Source organism: Pseudophryne corroboree, chromosome 9, assembly GCF_028390025.1.
Source record: "Pseudophryne corroboree isolate aPseCor3 chromosome 9, aPseCor3.hap2, whole genome shotgun sequence".
Taxonomy (NCBI): domain Eukaryota; kingdom Metazoa; phylum Chordata; class Amphibia; order Anura; family Myobatrachidae; genus Pseudophryne; species Pseudophryne corroboree.
Window position 1 is genome coordinate 427,923,701 of NC_086452.1, and position 24,403 is coordinate 427,948,103.

General features: G+C 46.3%; 1 protein-coding gene across 1 annotated transcript in view; it reads right to left on the minus strand.

The window, feature by feature from the left end:
- CPNE9 (copine family member 9) overlaps positions 1-23,970 on the minus strand; it is a 560,849-nt gene extending 536,879 nt beyond the window's left edge. Inside the window, exons 1-2 of the mRNA XM_063940993.1 lie at positions 23,827-23,970; positions 22,871-23,095 (exon numbers count right to left, since the gene is read on the minus strand). Coding sequence (XP_063797063.1) covers positions 22,871-22,947 — 77 coding nt within the window. The 5' untranslated portion in view covers positions 22,948-23,095; positions 23,827-23,970. The remainder of the gene's footprint in view (positions 1-22,870; positions 23,096-23,826) is intronic.
- Positions 23,971-24,403: the final 433 nt, after the last annotated feature.

Sequence of the window (24,403 nt, forward strand, 5' to 3'; positions counted from 1 at the left end):
AATCCAGACCTCCATGGGTTAATAAATTTGATTTCCATTGATAATTTTTGTGTGATTTTGTTGTCAGCACACTCAACTATGTAAAGAACAAAGTATTTAATAAGAATATTTCATTCCTTCAGATGTAGGATGTGTTATTTTAGTGTTCCCTTTATTTTTTTGAGCAGTGTATATATATATATATATATATATATATATATATACACTGTATAATAATCATTATTAGAGATTCTGGTGGAGTGTAGTAATGGGGTAAATTGAAAGTGGGAGGAGACATGCGGCTCTATGTAAACCTCAGATAGCAGTGGGCAGAGGGAGATTAGGATGAAGTAAATGAGGAGGTCAGGTCATGTCTGATGGAACGTTACCTCAGGGACTAGGACACAGGTTCTCCAACTCGGTCCTCAGGACCCCACACAGTTCATGTTTTGCAGGTCTCCTCACAGAATCGCAACTGAAATAATTAGCTTCACCTGTAGATCTTTTAAAATGGGTCAGTGAGTAATGAATACACCTGTGCACCTACTGGGTTACCTGCAAAACATGCACTGTTTGGGGTCCTGAGGACCGAGTTTGAGAACCTGTGGACTAGGACATACTTGTCTACCTGACCCTCTCCATGAGGGAGAAAATGCTCTGTTCCTGGACTTTCCTGGTAATGTATGATTGCCGTCACCTGTGGTGAGCTAACTAATTGATAAGAAAGGTGATGGCAATCATACATTACCAGGAAAGTCCAGGAACACACAGTGACAGAGGACAGACATCCTCAGGAGAGAGAGAGAGAGAGAGAGAGAGAGGATCCTGATCAGGATACAGAGGCACAGGTCTTACTTTAGCCTGACAGAAATCCCTAAAGCTGCACTTTACGAGCAGAAACCTGAGTCAGGTCCATAAAAAGGGAGACATCAGTACAGAGACAGTGTGTAGTACAGTGGCGGCCATACTGCATATTCTGTCATCATTACAGAGACTCATGTACTGTATACTACAGAGCCAGGATCAGTACAGTCAGTCACATGACAGTCTATAGTATAGAACCAGTTACCAGGCCAGTGAGTATCCCAGAGCAAAGCCCAAACTGAGGAGCAATTAAGCCTTAAGAAGGGATAAAGTAGATACAGATAAAGGGGAAGATGTAGTACAGTACTAATCCTTAGACAGTGGAAAAGTGGGGAGAGATAATGGACTAACCAATCAGCTCCTAACTGCCATGTTACAGGCTGCGTTTGAAAAATGACAGTTAGGAGCTGATTGGTTGGTACGTTATCTCCATCCACTTTATTACTCTCCAAGGCTTAGTACATCTACCCTAAAGATAAATGACCAGCAAATCCGCTCCTAACTGCCATGTTACAGGCTTTGTTTGAAAACTGACAGGTAGGAGCTGATTGGTTGGTCATTTATCACTCTTTATCCGTCTCCACTATATCACTTTTCAAGGCTTAATACATTTGGGCCCAAGTACTAACTGTACAGATCATATCTGAAATACCAAATAAAGGGAAAGTCTTCTACAAAAGATTATACATCAGTTACTATAATGTCACTATAATTGGGTTTGGTTCGATTTGCTGGCTGGTGCGGGTCAGAAGTGACCGCGGCATCCCGATGTTCTTAATCCTGACAAGGGAAGGTAAATATGCTTACCTTCCCCCCCTGGCCCCCTAACCCAAACCCACCCTCACCGCTGCCTAAATATAACGCCCCCCACCCCCCCAGCATAACCCTTGGTGGTGATGCCTAACCCTAACCTGTTCTCCCTGCAGCCTAAACCTAGCATCCGCTCCCACAGCCTATCCCTAACTCTCCCTGGGGGGTGCCTTACCGTCAAACCCCCCCCCCCCCCATCCCTTCAGCCTAACCCTAACCTCTCCGGGGTGCTGCCTAACCCTCTCCCCCGCCGCCTAAACGTAACCTCCCCTCCCCCGTGGCTTACCGCTTTACCCTTTCCTGCTGACCGATGGTCTCTCGTTCGGCATCCTGGCTGTCCGGATTCCGGCATCGGGACCTCAGACTTTACAACTACTCTGTCAGAGGGAGGATCATCCTTATAGTAGTAGTACAGCAATATAACTATAGACATCCTTCCTATATTGTATCCTTTCAGGATACCATTCCAACTGTCCAGATTTTCGCGGGATAGTCCTGTTTTTTGGGCACTGTCCTGCTGTCTCACCCATGGGCCACAGTGTCCTGCGGTGGGGGGCATTTGGGAGGCTCCTGTGACTTGCTGCTCTGCTTAGAAGAGCGGCAGTGAATAGATGCTGTTAGGTGCGCCGACAGCTCCGGCGAGCCCTGGCCCAAGGGGGAAGGCGTGGCCAAATGGAGGAGGCGTGGCCAGACCCCCTCCATTAAAAAATATAATAATTCTAACATCTGTGCGGCCGCACACTCTACACAGGGGGCGCCAGTATTGCGGTCGGGGGGCGCCGATGTTGTTGGGTGCGGGATGCAATCGCTCATATCCCACCTATGCAGGGAGAGAGAGGACAGGCTTCCGCTGCAGCTGCCTCTCTCCTCAGCTAGGCACACAACACTGAGCAGCGTGCTCAGCTGGGGAGAGAGGCTACTGCAGCGGCAGTCAGTTCTCTCTCTCTCACTTCCGGCTCTCTGCAACGGTGAAGGAAAGGGGGGGGGTCCGCAGGACCATCCAACAGGGTAAAGAGTAGCCCACCCCCTTCTCTGCACCATTGGATGCTGTATGTGCATAGCGCCTATTCACGGGAGACAGAGGGGCTGAGGGCAGAGGCGTACCAAGTGTGGTGACACCCACTGCACATTCTGCACTACTGCGTCTCCACCGTGCCGGAGGCGCGGCCACCCGAAAAGGGGGTGTGACCTAACAAAAAGGGCGTGGCCTCATGGTGATCTCGGTTTCTTCACTCCGTCGGCGTGTCCAGCATCCCCAGAGATGCTGGCTTCCCCCGGAGACTGGGCTGAGTGCAGTGCCGGCTCTCCATCAATGACAGGGAGCCGAGTGCTGCAGGTGATTATCGCACTGCAGCACCCGGCTCCTGTCACTGCAGAAAACCCAGCACTTCGGTGCCACCCCTTTCCGTGGGTGACACCCGGGTGCAGCCCGCAACCCCGGCACCGGCTTGTGGCGCCACTGGATGAGGGCATGCTAGCAGCCCACAGAGCGACGGCCATGCAACTCTCTCCAAGGCATAGTACATATGCCCCATAGGCAACTGGCAACTCCCGACAAACCAGCCACTTTCTTCCATGCACTGCAAATCAGGCAGGTCTGTGATCACCCGCAGTCCCAGCCGCAAGCGCCTCCATAACACAGCCGGGCAGTACACGCTCTGCATCTATTATTATACACAGAAATGATATTATTGCTAACAGAAGGCATATAAATAGAGTGAAGAAGTAAAGTGCAGGTATAAGTACTTAATGAGTGCTAATAATTGCAGTAACAGTAGTTTCTAGCCCTACCCGCTACAATATACCTCACACTTGGATATCAGCGAGGTGAACAAAGCACTCTCGCCATAGTGATACACATCTAGAAATGCCGGTGATAAAAATAAATCAGAGCAGGTTTTGTGCAGAAAAGGGTTAATCATCATGGCAGTAGTCCACGTAATACCTCAAGGGAACAGCATTTTTCAAAGTAAAATTATCCTTGCAGGGTTCCGTGAAATGATCGCCACCGATGCCTCGCTCACATACTTTATGATTTATTAATGGAATGTATGAATTCCAGCAACATATTTAAGTTGGCAGTTTGTCCACGCCTCTCCACCAGCGCGGTCTGCGATGAATTTTCCCATTGCATACACCGCATGGAGATGTATACAAGTGAATTAATTAATTTTATTGCAATAGTTTTGTAGCAGGAGATCCCTGGAGAATGCTGTAATTATGGAGAACAGAGAACTGTTAAACAATGTGGGTAGGGTAATATTTGCAAATGTGCATTTATTCCATCACACATCATTTAAATAAAAATCTCCTCAGCGCAGCCTTAAGCTTTATTTTAACCCGCTTCCGAGATTCTCAGTAACACATGCAGACATGCATTATTCGGCAACAAGAATATGAATAATATTTCATTGCATGAATTACATTTAATGATGTAACTCGGAATATAGGGGGTAATACCAAGTTGATCGCAGCAGGAAATTTTTTAGCAGTTGGGCAAAACCATGTGCACTGCGCGGGGGGGGGGGGGGGGGCAGATATAACATTTGCAGAGAGAGTTAGATTTGGTTGGGTTATTTTGTTTCTGTGCAGGGTAAATACTGGCTGCTTTATTTTTACACTGTAATTTAGATTGCAGATTGAACTCACCACACCCAAATCTAACTCTCTCTGCACATGTTATATCTGCCTCCCCTGCAGTGCACATGGTTTTGCCCAATTGCTAAAAAAAAATCCTGCTGCGATCAACTTGGAATTACCCCCTATGAGTGCTCTGCTAGATGACTCAAAAAGAAGAGTGCCCCCCAGTGGTTGTTTTGCACATCTATGACCAGAACCAGTGGACCACAGGCAGAACTTCTCTGGGGACATTTGGGTCACACACAGGCCGTTAAGGGTGTCCCAGTATGCAGTTGGGACAAAAGCCATACAGAGCAAGTAACTGTGCACCTGGGTAATACCATGCTGCGCTGCAGGTGGGGCAGATGTATGGAGTGCAGAGAGATTTAGATTTGGGAGGGGCGTGTCCAAACTGAAATCTAAAGGGAATATTCTATTAGCCATGGTAATAACTATGTATACCACAGCTTGAATTAACGGAGTGATATTGCGCGAAAATCTATGATAATTCACTGTGTTAAATGTACAGAAAAATGGGCATATCAGCCTGTACCCCAAAGAGTACAAACTAACATTGGATAAAAGTGGAGATGTATATTAGTGGCCAGAAGCAAAGTAATTGGGGCTCTTGAAAGGTGTCAGTGGCTAATTACTGCATTTTTTAATAACATTGACATAATGAGAGTAAATTGGGGTGCATAAAAATCCCTGTAATGTATGCATAATTTTTAAGCCACTTAAAAAACCCACCTGCCACTCGCACCGTCAAGATTAAAACCAGCTGTCCCTTCAATACAACACCCCAAATATCTGTCCCACATCAATTAGCCCATGTTACTGCACTTTGCAGATTATTACCGCAAAAAAAAGACATAATTATTAGCTAAATTAAGCTAATTAAAAGATGCCTAATTAATCACTGTGGAGGGTAGGGGCGACATTTACCTCAAAATAGGGATTTTCCCAAACTCTCCCTTCCTGCAGCCTAAACATAACCACCACCACCGTGCCCCCACCCTCATCTAACCCTCCCCCTCCCCGGTGGTGCCTAAACATAACCCCCTTCCTGCAGCCTAACCCTACCCCTCCCCGGTGGTGCCTAAACATAACCCCCTTCCTGCAGCCTAAATCTAACCACCACCACCACGCCTCCACCCTCATCTAACCCTCCCCGAGGTGCCTAAACATAACCCCTTTCCTGCAGCCTAAACCTAACCACCATAATCGCAGCCTAACCCTACCCCTCCCCAGTGGTGCCTAAACATAACCCCCTTCCTGCAGCCTAAACCTAACAACCACCACGCCCCCACCCCCCCATCTAACCCTAACCCTCCCCGAGGTGCCTAAACATAACCCCCTTCCTGCAGCCTAAACCTAACCATCACCACCCCCCCCTCCCCCCCCTCTAACCCTAACCCTCCCCGAGGTGCCTAAACATAACCCCTTTCCTGCAGCCTAAACCTAACCCTCCCCCTCCCCGGTGGTGCCTAAACATAACCCCCTTCCTGCAGCCTAAACCTAACCCCCCCCCCTCCCTCTAAATCTAACCCTCCCCGAGGTGCCTAAACATAACCCCTTTTCTGCAGCCTAAACCTAACCACCACCATCGCCCCCCCCCCCCCCCCCCCGCCCTGCAGCCTAACCCTAACCCTCCACAAGGTGCCCAAACCTAACCCCTGAACCTAAAATGCCCAAACGGCTTACCTCTCTGGCGGCCCGGCAACACAATACCAGCAGTTGGGATACCGGCGCAAGGATTGTGAGCCTTGTCAGCATGCTGTCGCTGGCATTCCGAGCAATGTCGGGATTCCAGCATTAGTATTTAGACGGCTGGGATCACGACCGGATCCCCAACCAGCTCCCAGGCTCAATGCTGATGTTACAGGAGAATCCTGTTTTTCATGATATAAGATGGCTTTAACTGGAGCCCTCCTGACAGTCATCAGTGGGGGGTGGGGTCACAATGACGCAATCTACTGCAAATCGCATCAAGTCACTGGAGTGCTCATTTCACTAGAGAAATGGACAGAATCAGGGAGACTCATCTGCTCTACCTGGAGCTTGGCAGAACTCCCCCAGAAGTCTCAAAGACATGCCGAAAGACTAGGCAAGTCCAGTCCAAATTCTGTAACACACACACATGTTAATATCATCAGAAGACAATCTGACAATCCACATTATAGTGTTGTTTTAGTTTTATACAATTGTATTCTACATTATAAATCATATAAAACATCACCATCTTTAAAGCATAGTCCTACTTAGGAAATTCAACTATTTGTGGTGGTTATTCCCTACATATATTGGTATCTGAGTTGATTGTACCAACTGTTTATAATAGGGACAGCCATATTGGACTGAACCAATGTTAATAAGAGTATAACAGTTTGTGAGCTGTACCAATATTCATAAAATAGAACATGTGAATTCACTAAGAACAAGTGACATCACTGAGATACTAATATGAATATTCAAGGGGCTGCAGCCTATTAGTTCAATGGAAACCAATATGTTTACCATGTGTGGATGACACATCAACGTGACAGCTCTGATTGGATAAAAATTTATTGAATTCAGCCTTCAATTGGCCTATAAACCAAGATGGGCCTGGAGCTGCAATTCCACCTGCTCGGTTGCTTATTTGATCATGTGTCCTACTTACTTTCATAGTACTTGCTATAGTCTAGGAGAAGGGTTTTTGACCGGTTAATCACAATCAAAGGTAACGGTTACCATGCAAAGTAGGGAGGCTCTCCAATCAGTGTCAGATACAGAAATACTGCTGTTGCAGGAAATGGAGAGGCCATGGGTCCCGGAGGTAAGCGTGGGACCCATGGCCACTGCACACCCTGCAACAGAGCAAGCAGTTTCCCCATTGCCTGCACCAACTATTAACATCCCGGTTTGGGCTTCAGAATGAGGGTTGCCATACCACACCACTGCCTGCCCTCCCCTATAGCACCTGGTGGTACCATTTCCGTCTTGTCCCAAATGATCATTTATTTACAAAACCATCAACTTGTACCATTTACTATTAAGCAAATTGATAACATGCTAATAATTTGTACAAGTATCCAATTTTTCAAAGATTAACTACTTGCTTAAGTTTCACACCCCTCCCTCCTTGTTTTTCACTTTCTGTACCCAGTATTTGTTTTCTTAATTTATTACTGTAAATAATAAAAAAAGATGCCTGCATTACAATTTCTACAATACAATTAATTTCTATAGAATTGTCAAATGGATACGTTCATGCAGGTGTCAATAATCCAATAACATTAGATCCATAGGATCAAAGGCTCAAATTCTGTAACGGAATTAACTGCTGACAAATTATTGGATTTCAAAAAGATCAGATTACAAAAAGTAGGACTGCGCTTCCCTTATCTCACTGCCCAGCAATGCACTCTATTATGAAGGGGTATAGAAAATGGGATGCAGTTAAAATGCCAGGGTGTTGGGGTCCCGTCATTCAGGATACCGACGCTGGAATCCCAACAGCCGGCATTTTACCGGCGGCTGGAATCCCGACACAAGCCCCATAGTCCCAATTGGTTGATGTGTCCACGCCACCAACCGAGTTGGAATAAAACCTGTGGTGATCAAAGCATGGCGAGTGCAGCGAGCCCGCAAGGGGACTCGCTACCGGGATTCCGGCAGATGAAATGCCGCTGTCACTATAAATTTATATATATTTCCCAAGCATGTATTTTAGGCTGTTGTCCTCTTTCTTCAATCATAGCAGCCTCAGGTTGTAAGTCTGACAGCAGTGTACTGTACTTCAGTGGAATTACTGACAGGAAAGATGCTAAGGGAGAAGCCCTGCTGGGGGAACACTGTCAGTACAGCAACAAAGCTACAACTGGACCACCAGGCATATGGGCGCAAGCTAGCCTGTGCTGGAATGCCAGGGCTGCTTCTGGTCTTTGGGTCTAATTCAGTAAGGATCATTACTGCATTTGTCTGATGTCGGGGTCCTGCACATGGGGTCAGGGTCCTGCAGGCAAGGACAAGGGTGGGGGCACCTGGCGTTGCCGGAAACAGGGGCGTGTCACCCCCGTATTCCAGAAGAGGCAAGGCCAAGGACTGCATCGCAAGACGCAGTTTCCTTGGCCTTGCAAGCCATACTGCAACAGCAATCCTGAGTAAGCTCGGCTTAGTCTGCCTGCAGTGGCAGATGAACAACACGACTGATGGTCGCAATGTTTATCTCAGATGCGATCGCATCGCACCTCCAGTGCTATGCACCTCCTCCTGCATTTGTGCCGGCACAGAGCACATATGCCCTGTGAGCAGAACCGCATGCACCTACGATCGTATGTACAGTCAGTGACTAGGCCCCCACCAGGCACCCAGGTTTGCCCATGAGCCCAGGTCTGGGGTAATAATCAGTAGTAGCCTCCTCACCCTTCTCTCAGAGAATCTATCTCATCCTGCTCTGTTCTGCCATTCCATGAACAAAAGTGGAGACAGGTATAGGTGGTAATAATTCAGAAACATGGCTGGGAGCATATGCTCACTCTGAATCATGAACGGATGACATTACAGCTCTGGGCTTTTCATCCTGGTCAGCATCTTCTGTACTCCAGCCAAATATATCTGTTGCTGTGCGGTATCCTTGGTACTCTAAGAGTGTTACTCACTAGAGCGGGATATATCAAACATCACATTTTGTATGCGAAACAACCAGGGCCGGTTCTAGACCTTGTGGCGCCCAGGACAAAAGTTTCCATCTACCCCCCCCCCCCCCCCTCCCCCGCCCCTCCTCAGGACAAACATAGTACAAAAAAAAATAGGGAAGGGGCGTGGCCACAGTTATGCCCCCTGTAGTTATGGCCTTAGTAGTTATGCCCCCTGTAGCATTGCCCCCAGTAGTTGTGCTCCCTGTTGTTGTACCCCTTGTAGATTTACCCCCAGCAGTTGTGCCCTCAGTAGTTGTGCCCCCAGTAGTTGTGCACCCTGTAGTTGTGCCCCCTGGTAGTGCCGCTAACAAACACTAAAGAAGTAACAAAAAACCCCAATACTTACCAGCCTCGCTCCTGCTTCCCGCCCGCTGCTGCTGCTCTGTCTCTGCTGCCGCTGCTGATCCGCCCGCTCGTCTCTCCCATAGCAGCGCCACACAGACACTAGAGGTCAATTATGACCTCTAGTGTCTGACGATGGAGCTGGCTGCAGCGGGCGCCCACACAGCCCACGACGCCTGCTGCAGCTGGGGAGCGACAGCGTGGTGCGGGTGGCCAGCGGGCGCTTGCGGAATGACTGCAGCCGCGCCCATGGGCTGCAGCGCCCCGGGTGCCCACCCTGCTTGCCCGTGCCTAGAACTGCTCCTGGATACATCCCAACATTAACTGAACTGAAAAATGGCAGTTAGCATCTGAGTGGCTGGTACTTTAGCTCCTTCCACGGCTTAGTACATCTGCCCCTTTATCTCTCTCCACTTATCAGTCTCCAAGGTTTGATATTTCTCCCCATGAATCCAGCTCTGGGATCTATGTACATTCCATAGATGTATGTCCAGCTGCTAAAAGTTCCCAGGCTTACAGCCACTAGAAGTTTGTATAGCCGACCAGTGTCTGCTGAGTGCTTAATATATTTCCCATAAAGGGGGAGATGCATCAAGCCTTGGACAGAGACAACTGTCACTTTATCGATTGTGTTAGATAAATGTTAGCTGTAAGCTGATTGGTTGCTATTGGCAACTTCTCCAATTTAGCTCTCTCCAAGGCTCGATACTTACCTACTCTCCCGGAAAGGTGCGGGAGACTCTCAATATTTCTCGGGTTGTCCCCTGGACCACCAGAAGAGTGGATGTTTCTCCCGCATCCTGCCCACTTCCTAGTGAAGTGGGCTGGACAGGGTGATAATGCTGGGAATCGCGGGTCCATATGAAGGGGGTGGGGCTAAAATAATGCGAATCATGCTGTTTTTCTCCCTGCCCCCTCTCAACGGACCCCGTATATGTGGCCCTTTACATCAACAGGGACGGGGCTTGATAACTGAAAGAGCCCCAATGTGCTTAGCTGCATCTCTTCTCCAGGAACCATGGGAACACTTATCAACGAATTTTAGCTATTTAAAAGTTAAAACTAGTTGCATATGATAAATGGTGCTCCAGTCAATCAGCTTCCAACTGTCATTTTTCAAACACATGACAGTTAGGAGCTGATTGGCTGATTTATCATACGCAAGGAGATTTAAATAGCAACTCGTTGATAAATGGGACCCTCAGTTTTGAACACAACAACCGGATGATGTTTTAAAGATACGTGGCCTGACTCGTACTTGAGAGACCTACACACATTATTTACATACATCACTGGATGGAAGCGTACCAGAGGCTGCAACCAGTCTATCGTGTCAGGAGTTTCCTGCGCTCTCTGGGGGTCTATGGCCCTCCTTACCCTTCCTGTGACTCACTACAGGCATCCCCTGCCAGTGATTGGGTGGGTGCAAATTCTCATTGCTCCTCTTATATGAGAACTGCTAGCAATTAGATTACAAGTATTAGGCAGAGCCACCACCTCCAGGGGGAGATTTGAAACAGAGAATATGAAATAAATCATGGAGGGGAGTTTAATGCGATGGTAAATCTGACAGCTTTCATTAAAATAGCATGACCCCGGGGATTAGATGGAGATTGTGCACTATCACTAATAATAGGAGATGCAAAACTGCTGTGACCTCATTGATTTCTCTGATTGCCGCTTCTCATAATTATTTCATGGCGTGATAAAACTAACTCCGTCTTGTCTTAAGGGTAACACGCACAGGGTTAATGTGAGATTCGCAAACACTAATACGCTGTCACAAAGTAAGTTACTAGTACAGACAGAGTCAGGAAATAATTGATGGCCAAATAACCAGAGAAAAGTTTTTTTCAGATAAATACCCCCTGCGGGTAATATGAAACCCTATGGGGTAATTATCTCGTAGTAATAGGACTCCTGCAGTGAGGCGTTGCAGTAAAATGGAGACGGCTGACAGGATGGTGTGACAGGATGGTGTAATGATTCCTCTGTTTGTCAACAGTTATCAGAAAGGGAGGTGGGCAGGAGTGATGTGACACGGAGGTCGCAGCACGCAGACCTCTCTCACACATCTGTTTGTGACTAACATGTTTGGAGCTTATCTGCTCTTAGGATGCTCGAAGAAAGACTGGATAATAAGGTCAGAGGAGGAAGATGTGGAACTAGAACTGGGTCATTGGTAGAGTGGACTTTATTGGCACATTACTGAGGAGAGGAGGAACTGCCCGTGACCTATCCACCTAATAGGGGAATCTGTAACTGCTGCACAGTCACTTGTGAGGATGAGCTGACTTTCATTGTCTGTGATTTGAAGCAGTAAGAACTGTAAGAGTTATTCCCCATTAGGACCTGCAGACATTGGTGATTACTGTGCATGCAGGAATACCTAAGAAGCATGATGACATCATCAGATGGCGCTGAGATGTGATGACATCACTGGTAGGCACATATGGGGCCTGATTCATGCTTGTAAGTAAAGCAAAAAAAGCAATCAACTGGGCAAAACCATATTGCCTTGCAGGTGGGGCAGATGTAATATGTGCAGAGAGAGTTCAATTTGGATGGGGTGTGTTCAAACTGAAATCTACATTTTAGTGTAAAAATAAAGGTGAAGCAGCCAGTATTTACCCTGCACAGAAAAACTAAAATCATAAAAAATCAAAATCTCTCTGCACATATTACATCTGCCCCACCTGCAGCACAACACGGTTTTGCCCAGCTGCTTGCTTTTTTGCTTTACTTACAAACATGAATCAGGCCCACTGTCCAAAATCACATCCACATTCAATGCAGGAGGTACCAGACACATATCCAGGTAGGTACAGTGTTAAGCTTCCATAGGATATGGGAGCAGGAGACCAACCAGAGTGCCCCTGTTATGTTAACACTACACCACCTGATTCAGCACCTCACCTGGGCTTGTGACTTCGCTGATTGGACTATGGAGGACTGGCAACATGTGGCGTGGTCCATGTAGAGGTTCCAGTTGTTTCGGGCTGATGGTAGGGTTTAGGTGTGGCACAGACCCCATGAGGCCATGGACCCCAGTTATCAACATGGCGCTGTGCAGGCTGAGTGTCTCTCCATAACGGTGTGGCATGGGTTGGGTCCGCTGATCCACCTGAACACATCATTGACCGGTAACTGCTACGTTGCAGTGCTTGGTGACCATTTGCAGCCCTTCATGGATTTCATGTACCCCCACAATGATGGAATATTCCAGCAGTATAATGCACTGTGTCATCAGTCCCAAATTGTCCAGAATTGGTTTGAGGAGCTTTCTGGAGAGGTCAGACGAATGGGTGGCCAACACATTCACCCAACATGAGCCTAATCGATCATTTATGGGAAAACCAAGAGCCTGCACCTGCAAATATCAGGGAGCCTTGGGAAGCTATCCAGATGGCATGGGCAACATCTATCCAGAGGTCTTCCGTCCACTAAGCACCTATCCTATATCATATGACTATATATATATATATATATATATATACACACACACACACACACATACACAGACTCATGTATACAGTTTGCACTCACAAAAGAGTATATATATATATATATATATATATATATATATTTATTTATTATATAAAATCCCATACATATTTAGAGAGCACTAAAAAGCTTTTAAAACCCACCATGCTGCACTCACCCTTTTGCCATCAATATTCTTACTCATGGATCAAACACTGAACTCTCACATTTGTCCAAGAGAGCAAACTCTATTTTTAAGCATGCTGGCCCCTGGTCCAACTTAAACCCTCTGCTAACAAACAGGAACAAGTCAATACAACAGTAGATCTTATTCTTTAAGGCATCAGCCCACACCAATTGTAACTATATTTTAAAAACACAATATATAATGTATAGCTATGCACAGGAAATTTTAGTATTTTAAAATTCCTTGACAATTCAGAAACCCCTTGTGTGCTGATGGCAGGTAACACCAGTTTAAGCTCAGTAATGGAGATAGTCTTTATTACTTCTGGAGCCATCTTAATCATCAGCTTGTCCATCATGTTGGCTGCTCCTGGTTGTGTGCTAGGGAGCTTCATGGATAGGTCACATGACACTGCATGAAGCCACACCCACTTCAGTGAGGCAGATCTGATCGCTGCCTCCCCTTATGCTGTGTTTTGCAATAATATTGGCCACAGTGCGGCCCCGTCCCCAGATCCAGGCAGTGTCAGACTATCATGAGGGGAGGTGGAGCTCATAGATGCATCACCTCTGCTCTCTCCCTGACACTCCCTGCATTTTCAGTCGAGCGCTGCAAATTGGCGAGTTCTGACTATAAAATTAGTATAATAATACAAAGATGAAATCCCATACCTCCCAACTGTCCCGATTATCACGGGACAGTCCAGTTTTTTCGGCACAGTCCGGCTGTCCCACCCGTGGACCACAAATGTCCCGTGGTGGTGGTGGGGGGGGGGGGGGCAGTTGGCAGGCTACTGTCACTTGCTGCCTTGCATAGCATGCGCACTCCATCTATTCAGTGGAGACAGAGGGACTGAAGGCATGCTAGCAGCTCTCAGAGAGCTGGCCATGCCCCCTTAGTGATGGAAAACGGGGGCGTGCCTTGCGATTGCGGCACCGCCACAAGGCCATGCCCCTTTATATAGGCCACACCCATTTTTGGTCGCCTGCGCACGTATGGGAGTCCCGCATCCACATTTTAAAATGTTGGGAAGTATGATATCCAGATATAATAATGATATTAGGGCATGCTATGTATAAAAAAAATAAGAATAAAAATATGTATTTTATATTAATAGAATGAAAGTACCATGCAAATAATAACCACACTAATCAAATGCATATATGTATTGCATACTTGACGTTTTTATTGGCAGGGGGTGTACTGAGGCGTGCTGGATGTGGGGCATGGCATAACATAAGTGGACAATGCGGGAATGTGACACACAATCATGCCACAGTAGCCCGCCCCCGCTAAACAATTCTGAAATTCAGTGCAATCAGCCACCAAATGCATGCAAACTTCAGTAATAGAATACAGTATATCAATATGATACGTAACACACTTGCTGCAAAATTATCTAATGACAGTGGTTCTCATACCATTGGCATTTGTATTATGGGTGCAATGTGTGCGGTGCACATGGGCCCGTGGGTCCAGGGGGGGGCCCCACACCACACACATTGCACCCATAGTTTTCAAACTCACCTCTCCGAAGTCCACCCTGCAGCGGCAGTCATCGTTGCAAAAAACAACGCAAAAATGTCCGCCGCGCATGCACAGTAAGACTTTTGTCTCCGAACCATGATGGGCGCGATGTTTTAGGAGACCTGCACATGTGCCGTAGACTCCGGTGTATTGCCAGATCCTACGGCGCTGTGGAGAGGAGGGGGCACACCCGGAGTGTGCACACGGGCCCCCTCCTCTCTTAAGACGCCCCTGCTTGATACACATGCAGGGGGGTCTTGGGTTGGTGGTCCAGGACTAATTCAAATTTTTTATGGTCAATGTAATAGGCAAAACCAGTGCTGGTGGCAGCCAGTCATAAAATATGTGGACAAACGGAAGCAAATCTTGTTCCTCACCACACAACTGACCCTAAAGATGGCATATACTTAATTTAATATAATTTAATATCTCTTTCTGAATTTACTTAATTTAATATCTCTTTCTAAATTTCTCAAATAAGAAACTTTTGGCCTAGGGGTGCTGCGATAAAAAATCTCATTTGCCGTGATTCAAAATAAGTTTGGGAAACACTGTCTTATGATAAGAATTGCAACTGTAACAAATTCAGATAAACTATAAGCAACATGTAAAGTTTCACAAAACAATATATAAATAAATGTTGTTTGTGTGAGGTGTCACAGTATATGGGGTTGGGTATGAAATCCCAGTAGTCAGGATCCCAACAGTCAGAAGACTGACAGTGGAATCCAGACGGCCAGAATCCTGGTGGATCCCGATAAGTATTTTCACCCTACCACTAACCGTAACCCTAACTCACCTCTCCCGCAGCCCAACTGTAACCTCTACCCAGAGGCGTAACTAAGGCAGGGTGGGTGGGGCACGTGCCCTGGGCGCCTTGGCAGGTCCAGCAGAGGGGGGCGCTGCCGGCGGCCAGGGCATCATGCCCACTCACCCCCTTCACACTGCAATGTGAGGGGAGGAGAGAGCAGCATCTCTCCTGCCGCTGCCGCGTGGCGCTGCCAGCAGCGCTGCGTGTGTGTCCGGTCTCCGGCGGCGTTAGGCAATCAGAGCTTGCGGACAGGCTCCTGATTGGCTGCCGGTCCGCGAACTCTGATTGGCTAGCGAACCGGCACCACATAGCCGCCGCCGGAGACCTGGAGCGTTGAGGGGCAGGAGAGGCGCTGCGCTCTCCTCCCCTCACATAGCAGAAGGAAGGAAGCGGTGAGTGACGGGGGGGGGGGCCTTGGTGGTCTTATATCTGGTACTGTGGGGCATGTATCTGGCACTGTGGGGAATGTATGACACTGTGGGGCATGTATGGCACTGTGGGGCATGTAACTGGCACTGTGGGGCATTGTATATGGCACTGTGGGGCATGTGTGGCCCTGTGGGGCATGTACCTGGCACTGTGGGGCATTGTATCTGGCACTGTGGAGCATTGTAACTGGCACTGTGGGGCATTGTAACTGGCACTGTGGGGCATTGTATCTGGCACTGTGGGGCATGTAACTGGCACTGTGGGGCATGTAACTGGCACTGTGGGGCATTGTAACTGGCACTGTGGGGCATTGTATCTGGCACTGTGGGGCATGTAACTGGCACTGTGGGGCATGTAACTGGCACTGTTGGGCATTGTAACTGGCACTGTGGGGCAATGTAACTGGCACTGTGGGGCATGTATGGCACTGTGAGGCATGTATCTGGCACTGTGGGGCATTGTATCTGGCACTGTGGGGCATTGTATCTGGCACTGTGAGGCCTTGTAACTGGCACTGTGGGGCATTGTAACTGGCACTGTGGGGCATTGTAACTGGCACTGTGGGGTAATGTAACTGGCACTGTGGGGCATGTATCTGGCACTGTGGGGCATTGTATCTGGCACTGTGGGGCATTGTATCTGGCACTGTGGGGCGCTGTAACTGTCACTGTGGATCTGACACTGTGGGGCACTGTGTATCTGGCACTGTGAGGCAATTGTGTATCTGGCACTGTGTAAAAAGGGGACTCTGCATGCGTACTGTGCAAAAATTGAATGAAGGTGTGCTGAGAGACGACACAAGGGGTAGGTGATAGTGTGCTGAGAAGCGACACAGGGGCTAGGTGATAGTCATGTTGGCACGCCCCATTTTCAGTGGCCACACCCCTTCTGGAGCATGGCCACGCCCATTTTTCAGTGCGCGCCTTCGGCGCACACACATACCTTTTTTCGTGTGTGTTTTTTTTTTGCCACTCTTCATCTTGCCCTGGGCTCCGAAGCATTGTGTCTACCACTACCACCGCCGCAGCTTAACCCTTACCTTCCCCACCCCCTAGTGCCTAACCCTAACCTTCCCCCTAGTGCCTAACCCTAAACCAAACCCCAGTACTTACCACCAGGATCAGTCGGGATACCGACTGCCGGGATTTTGACCGCATCACCAGTACAGATGTGTCCTCATACATCTTTGCTGCAGTCGAAACAAACAGCCCATATGAGATTCTGCTAGCGTTGGGCATCTTTTTTGCCGACAATGCGTCTTAGTCGCAACACAATGCTTCCACCAGGAGACTGTGCTGATTCATTTGATATGTGACACTTGTATATCTGTCTGTGACCCAGTCTCTGAATCTGCTTGTGAAGTGCTACGACTGTGGCTTTGTTCCCTTATGTTCCATATACAGACTCAGTCGCATACAGGTGTTGCAAATCAAATTAATCAGCAGAGTCTCCTAGTGTGTCTTGTGTTGCGATTTAGATGCATTTTCAGCCACAAAGATGCCCGATGCTAGCGGAGTAGCCTGGGACCTATAAGATCACTTGGGCCAGGCATCTCCCACTGAGTCTAGATGTATGAGGACACAATTGTACAGTATATGGGAAGATTTAGCAAATCTTGGAAAGAGATGTTGGTTCATCCAACCAGCTCCTAACTGCCATGTTATAGGCTGTGTTTGAAAAATGACAGTTGGGAGCTGATTGGTTGGTACTTTAACTCTCTCCAATCTTTGCTAAATCTCTCCACAGGTCCTTACATGTACATACAGTAATAATAGATGGAATAACGGTAGCTACCACTTGGTGGGCACAGCTAACAGCCCTCAGTTATAAACTCTGTGCCAATGATGACAATCATAAATAGGTAACCTAGGAGTATAAACTAAGTGGAAGCGCAGTCTGGATTAAGATTTACATTTCTGGATTTAGCACAGGCAGACTAGGATGTGTACACACGGTGAGATCCTTGCCATGCCTGATTTTCACTTGCGATTTCCCTTGAACTCCCTGGAGCCCAGATAGCACAGATTTTGACTAACTTTTCTTGAGCTATGGACTATGTGTGCTTACGATTTTGGCTTATGTGAGATTTTGGCTTATGTGAGATGTCATTGACATGTGAGATGAACTAGATAGTACACTGATCTAGCAAGGATTGACTTGCCTGCACAGTCTATCTTTTCTTGCGATGCCGACCTGGCGGGACCGCGCATCGGGATCGCAAGGTGACTTTCACCTTGCGATCTGCACTAACTTTTCTTGCGATTTTGACTATATAGTCAAAATCGAAAGAAAATATCTCACCATGTGTACACATCCTAAGATTTAAACAAAAATAACTTGTGACACAATAAGTCCCAACCATGAATCACACAAACTGCATGATCCAAATTCCACCCGCATTTCCAAAACAGTTTGGGAATTGGGACATTCCAAACGAAATGGGGATCGATTAAGGGATGGGAGACAGGCTTTTGTCTAGGGACTACAGATGCTCAAAGGCTTTACTGTACAAAGAATTCAAATGTTATTTGTTTTATAACGTCGGCAAAGAGCCTCAAAGTAAACCGGCACTCTTGCCACCACCACTTTGGGGCCATATTAGTAAATATCATGGAAAAGACAAAGTGACGAGCTAGCAATAGTACAGTAAATGTAAAACTGATGTAGATGACTAAACACATTTCCATATAGATGGGTTATGCATCTGTTCCCTGATAACACACATAGCTGCACAACCATGTACCATTGTAAGGAAACGTGCCAGCCCTCACATTCCAACCGTAGATTATTTAAATTGACATTTTTCACTTAGCTTTAGAATAATATATAGGACTAATCTGTGACTGGATGAAAAGGTTTGGCTTTAACGCATGGGGTTAATCCGTGAAAAAATACAGTGTTACACTGCTAGACCCGAAGTTCTATAATGGTGAAACGCGCAGTTGATAAGAACCTGAAAGTCTGAGTAATATTTGTTCTCTGGGGTCTTCTGTGTTTTCGAAATGAGAAGCCCAGTCCTTCCTGTGACATACTTTACTCTCTTTTACGCCAATTACACTTATTTGCTGCTGGGGAGAAGATTTCTCTTCTAACTACAAATAAAGGTACTGGCTGAAAACAGAGGTGAACAGTACAGTACACTACAGGGGATCACAGTCATACACATGATGGATCTGAGCTCTGTAAACCCACATGCATGAAAATGCTGTGTCCAAAGTAGCCCAGCTCTGCAGGGAGCTGACAAGGTGTAAAGTGATTCCCCTGACAAAGGAGCAATAACAACAGCCACTAATGATGATGACAGCATACTGAAACAACCATAAACGGAACGGGGATTAGCAGATAGTAAGGATATGTTCGCACTAGATGGCCGTTAATTTGGTTCAATTAATGGTAGGTAGATATGAGATAAATAAATAGATAGATAGATAGATATATGAGATAATAGATAAGTGGATAGATTAACAGATAAAAAATATATAGATAAGAAATAGATGCTAGATTCAGTAGATAGATAGATAGATAGATAGATAGATAGATAGATATGAGATAGATAGATAGATAGATAGATAGATAGATCTAAAGATACATAGATAGACATATAGATAGATAAATAAATAATAAATCTATATACAGTAATAAATAATTTAAAGGTGAGGGAGCACACATTTGTAGATACATTACATACATACACAAAGTGATAGATAGATAGATAGATAGATAGATAGATAGATAGATAGATAGATAGATAGATAAATAGATAGATAGATGAGACAATAGATAAGTAGAGAAAGATGTGTATGAAATAGATAGATTAGATTGCACTAGATCACCTTTATTGTATATAAAATACCAATATAAAGATAAATAAGTAACCATATAGAAAGCACACGTACATACTATAACGGATACTATAAGCCAACCAGTTTAAAATAATCACTGTGATTACTATACATGGAAACACTATAAAGATTGTATCCGCTAGTCATAAAATAACATTTTCAGAATTGCTGGAATACTGTATGTATGTATGTATTTATTTGGGTTGGATACAGGATACTGGCAGTGAGGATGCCGGTGGTCAGAATGCCGACATCGGCATCCTGACAGCAACTCACAACTAAACTAACACTAACCCTACCCCTTACTATAACCCTCCTTTCTTGCAACCTAACATTAACCCTCCCTTCCTGCAGCCTAACCCTAACCTCCCCCAGCAGCCTAACCCTAACCCTCCCCCTGCATCCTAACCCTATGTCTTCCCTCCACAGCCTAACCCTAACCCTTCCTCCCCCAGCAGCCTAACCCTAACCCTCCCCCTGCATCCTAACCCTATGTCTACCCTCCACAGCCTAACCCTAACCCTAACCTCCCCCAGCAGCCTAACCCTAACCCTCCCCCTGCATCCTAACCCTATGTCTTCCCTCCACAGCCTAACCCTTCCTCCCCCTGCAGCCTAACTCTCCCCCTGCAGCCTATCCCTAACCTCCCCCAGCAGCCTAACCCTAACCCTCCCTCCCCCTGCAGCCTAACTCTCCCCCTGCAGCCTAACCAGAACCCTCCCCCTGCAGCCTATCCCTAACCTCCCCCAGCACCCTAACCCTAACCCTCCCTCCCCCCACAGCCTAACCCTAACCTTCCACCAGCAGCGTAAGCCTAACCCTCCCCCCGCAACCTAACCATAACCCTCTCCCTGCAGCCTAACTATAACCCTCCCTTCACCCACAGCCTAACCTTAACCCTCCCCCAGCAGGCTAAACCTAACCCTCCCTCCCCCTGCAGCCTAATCCTAAGCCTTCCTGCCCCCGCAGCCTAACCCTCTCCCTGCAGCCTAACCCTCCCTCCCCCCGCAGCCTAACACTAACCCTCCCTCCCCCTGCAGCCTAATACTTACCCTTCTCCAGCAGCCTATCCCTCCCTTCCCCCGCAGCCTAACCCTAACCCTCCCCCTGCAGCCTAAGCCTAACCCTCCACAGCATACTTACGTTCAGGATTACGGCAGAGATCCCATATGTCGGGACACCAACTACATCTCATGTATATGTATGTATGTATGTATATAGGGGGTTATTCAGTAAGGATTGCAGATTCTTCTAAAAAGCAGAATCTGCCATCCTTTCTATCACATCCTGGGGGCCGCACATCGCAGGGCAAAGCCGCCCAGCAAACCGAATGGCCTGACCAGCACCTGCGACTGCAACTTAATTGTGGTCGTAGCAACCGTGGACGACCCCCTGCAGCCACAGTTAGGCAGAGTATGCAGGCGGTCAGCCGCCATTTTTCTCTTCGGAGCAGCTGCGTGTGATGTCACGCAGCCACCCCGAAAACGCTCAGTTGCCACCCCCCTGCTCGCTCCACGAACGCACAGAGGTGTCTGGAGACAATGCAATCAGAATGCATTCAGCGGACAGTACCTGCAGTGTGTTCATTGTCGCCGCAGACGGCAGTCGCATCACTTAGCGTTGCGACCTGAATAACCCCCATAATGTCTATGTTTGTATATAATGTGTATGTTTATGATGTAGACATCATCACACAGGGACATATACTACACATACACCATAGTAATGTGATAAGATGCAGTCAGTCCCTGTGGGGAATGTGGGTATGTTCCCTCCCTGGAGAAGGAGACACCAGAGTACAGACCTCCAGTATTTTCAGCTCCGCGCTCTTTGAATTATTTCCCAATCCCTGTCCATATGTTGTTACTTTCCCCCTCACTGCCGAGTCACCGAGCTTCTCTAGAACATCTCATGCTGTTTTCTATGACATGTAACAAGAAACGTTTAACCTTTCAGTTGCCAGGCTGGCTCCACGGCCATTACATATTATATATAGCCGTCCTTCTCAAACTCCGTCCTCAAGGCACACTAACAGTCCAGGTTTTAAGGATATCCATGCTTGAGCACCAATGTTTATATCAAAATTACAGAGGTACTGATTTAGCCACCCGCACTCAATCATGTATATCCTGAAACCCTGGACTGTCAGTGTGCATTGAGGACCATGTTTGAGAAGCACTGCTATACAGCGTAATGTATAACACCTCTATCATACACTCTTGCTGAGCTTCCTTGTGCTGTAGTCCCCATATGTCTGACTTTAACCCCATCTATTAACAATCTGTACAGTCATTTTCCACTCGAGTGGCTCTTGGATTGGAATCCAGTGTTAATTGAGCGAGTGCAGCAATCTGCTGATGCCAGCAGAAGTAATTAAGAGGGATCCAGGAAACATATATATTATTTATTTTTAGCATCATCTCTGGTAAAGGATAAACAAGCTGGTCATACTCTGTACCGCTCTATAATGAGGCACATAAGAAAACGAGGATGCCAGTGATTGCTGGATTACCGGAGTGAGTTCAGTACAGTGCAATAAACATATTTGCTAATCCTCCTTTAATTCATCTGCCTTGCCATTGGTGTTGCTAACGTAAATGCACAAACATACAGTATTCTGTAAAGCCCGGTTTTGTACAAAATACAATGTGAAGAAATTGCACATTATTAACTTTAGTCCTCGCTTAACCAACAACGAAGAATACAAAACTTTGCAACTTTTACAATTGGAAAGATTTACAGACCAGTTGTGTCCTGTAGTAAAATGATTTGTAGGATGTTGCAGTGCTGAATTTTTGCTTTTAATTTTGCGTTGTGTATTATTCTTCTATCACAGCTGTATATTACAGGGTTTACCCACATTCTGTGTCTCCTTGACCTTCTCCCTCCCACTTGTTGTTCATGTTTCCCCATCACTTCTCATATCCTGTTCCCCTTTTCACTTTCTACAGTTCAAAATATCCAAATGAAGAGTTCTAGGTCCTGATCTTTTTAGTCCAGAGTCCTTAGACCTGCACTAGATTCAAAGACCCAAATTCTGGATCTTGACTTCATGTCTCACATATGGGATCAGTAGAATGGACCCTGATTCAGTTCCTCAAATCCTGGACATTGATTCATGGTCCCAAATACCAGACTGTGATTAAATTCCTCAAATCTGGGACTATGACTAATCTGTCATTCTATGTCCAACATGCTGAACCTTGAGTCCATAATTCACACCGCACAGACAGCAGAACCTGTATCTTTCCCACTTCTACTACCCCAAACATCTCCCCTCCCCAGTCAAACCTACCTGCATGACACAGTGATCTCTATCTTTGTGGCTGGCACGCTGGTGTGCACAGGGTCAAAGTCCCCAATGGAAGCCATTGTCTTGGAGTCCTCAGGTCCACCTGCTGCTGGAGATCTTCAATGTCCTGTGGTGCTCTTGAGTTGTAGTAACACTCGACTCAAGGCTGCACGAACAGTGCCGTCATTTACAGCTTATGGGGAAGTCCAGGTCACCCGTCCATGAAAACTACAAAATAATAAGTACAAATACATAGGACACTCCTTGGACCTTGCTCTCTGCTAGTTGTTAGGGGTCTGCAGTGATATCTGAGACACTATCTCGGGGGCTGCCATCCTTCCTAATCCCCAGGTGGCAGGATTTCTAGACTAACATCCTGCTTCATCAAAGTCAATCTGTATCTGTGTCACTGAAGGGTATTAACCCTAGCAGAGATGTATAGTAGGACACCATTCACAGGTCCCAGAAAGGAGTCATCTGCTTTCATTAGGGGATTATACCCCCCACAACATCTTCTGCTAAACTGACCTCTCCTAAGTAGCATGACCTATATATATATATATATATATATATATATATATATATACTCCTTCTTAACTGCTCAGTCTTCGGATTCTAGATAGATAGTTAGAAGTTGCACAATCAGTTATGCATTAATAATGGCATTTTCCATGGGTTGTTTGAAAGATCTCCTGGTGCCATACTGGGATTAAACTACCACAGATGTATCAGGGGATTTAATTCCATCTGAAGCTCAGTCTGGGGCTTTCTCCTCTTGTACATCTGTTGCATTTATCAATCATTGATAGAAACCCAGAAGCAATGCAGAATCTCATGGATGCCTACACAGAGAGGGTATGACAATCAACTGCCTTACTACAGAATAACAGAAAGTCTCAGATGAAAACATGGGAGGTGTAAATGACGGTATGAAAATGCATTAAAGTTCTTCTCTTTACCTGGTAACTTGGGGTGTGATAGAGTTGATGGCTGTGCTCCTGTTGGATAACCACATAGGGAAAGTGTTTCCAGCTCTCTCATAGAGGTGCTAATATCCCAGGCTTGTAAAAATATAGAGAGGCTGGAAAAAAACGGACCCATATCCCTGAATATCTTTAAAAAAAAAAAAAAAAAAGAAAAGAAAAAAAATCCCTCAATGGATAGTGATTTGGAGCAAAGTGCTTGTGAGATCAATACGCCCCCTTGTGGTCAATTTCAGTATAGCATATATACAGTAGCATGAAATATGATTTACTATAACGGTTGCTGCATGGATTTTAAAGGCTAAATAGTGGATTGAGGTCGCTGTTGAGTCTTGCTGCCAGCTTATTCACTTTAATAGAAGGGAGAATGCACTTTCCTGGCTCAAGCATGGGAAAACTTGTTTCATTTTGATGTCTAAAAATGGGTTTGAACAACACAATTGCCTGTTATTTTAGCAATGTTAAACACAAGTTTAGCTTTCAAGGGTACAGACAGTCGTTCAGTATTGCGCTTGCAGTGACATCCGATCAAACCAGAATATATTTATATTAT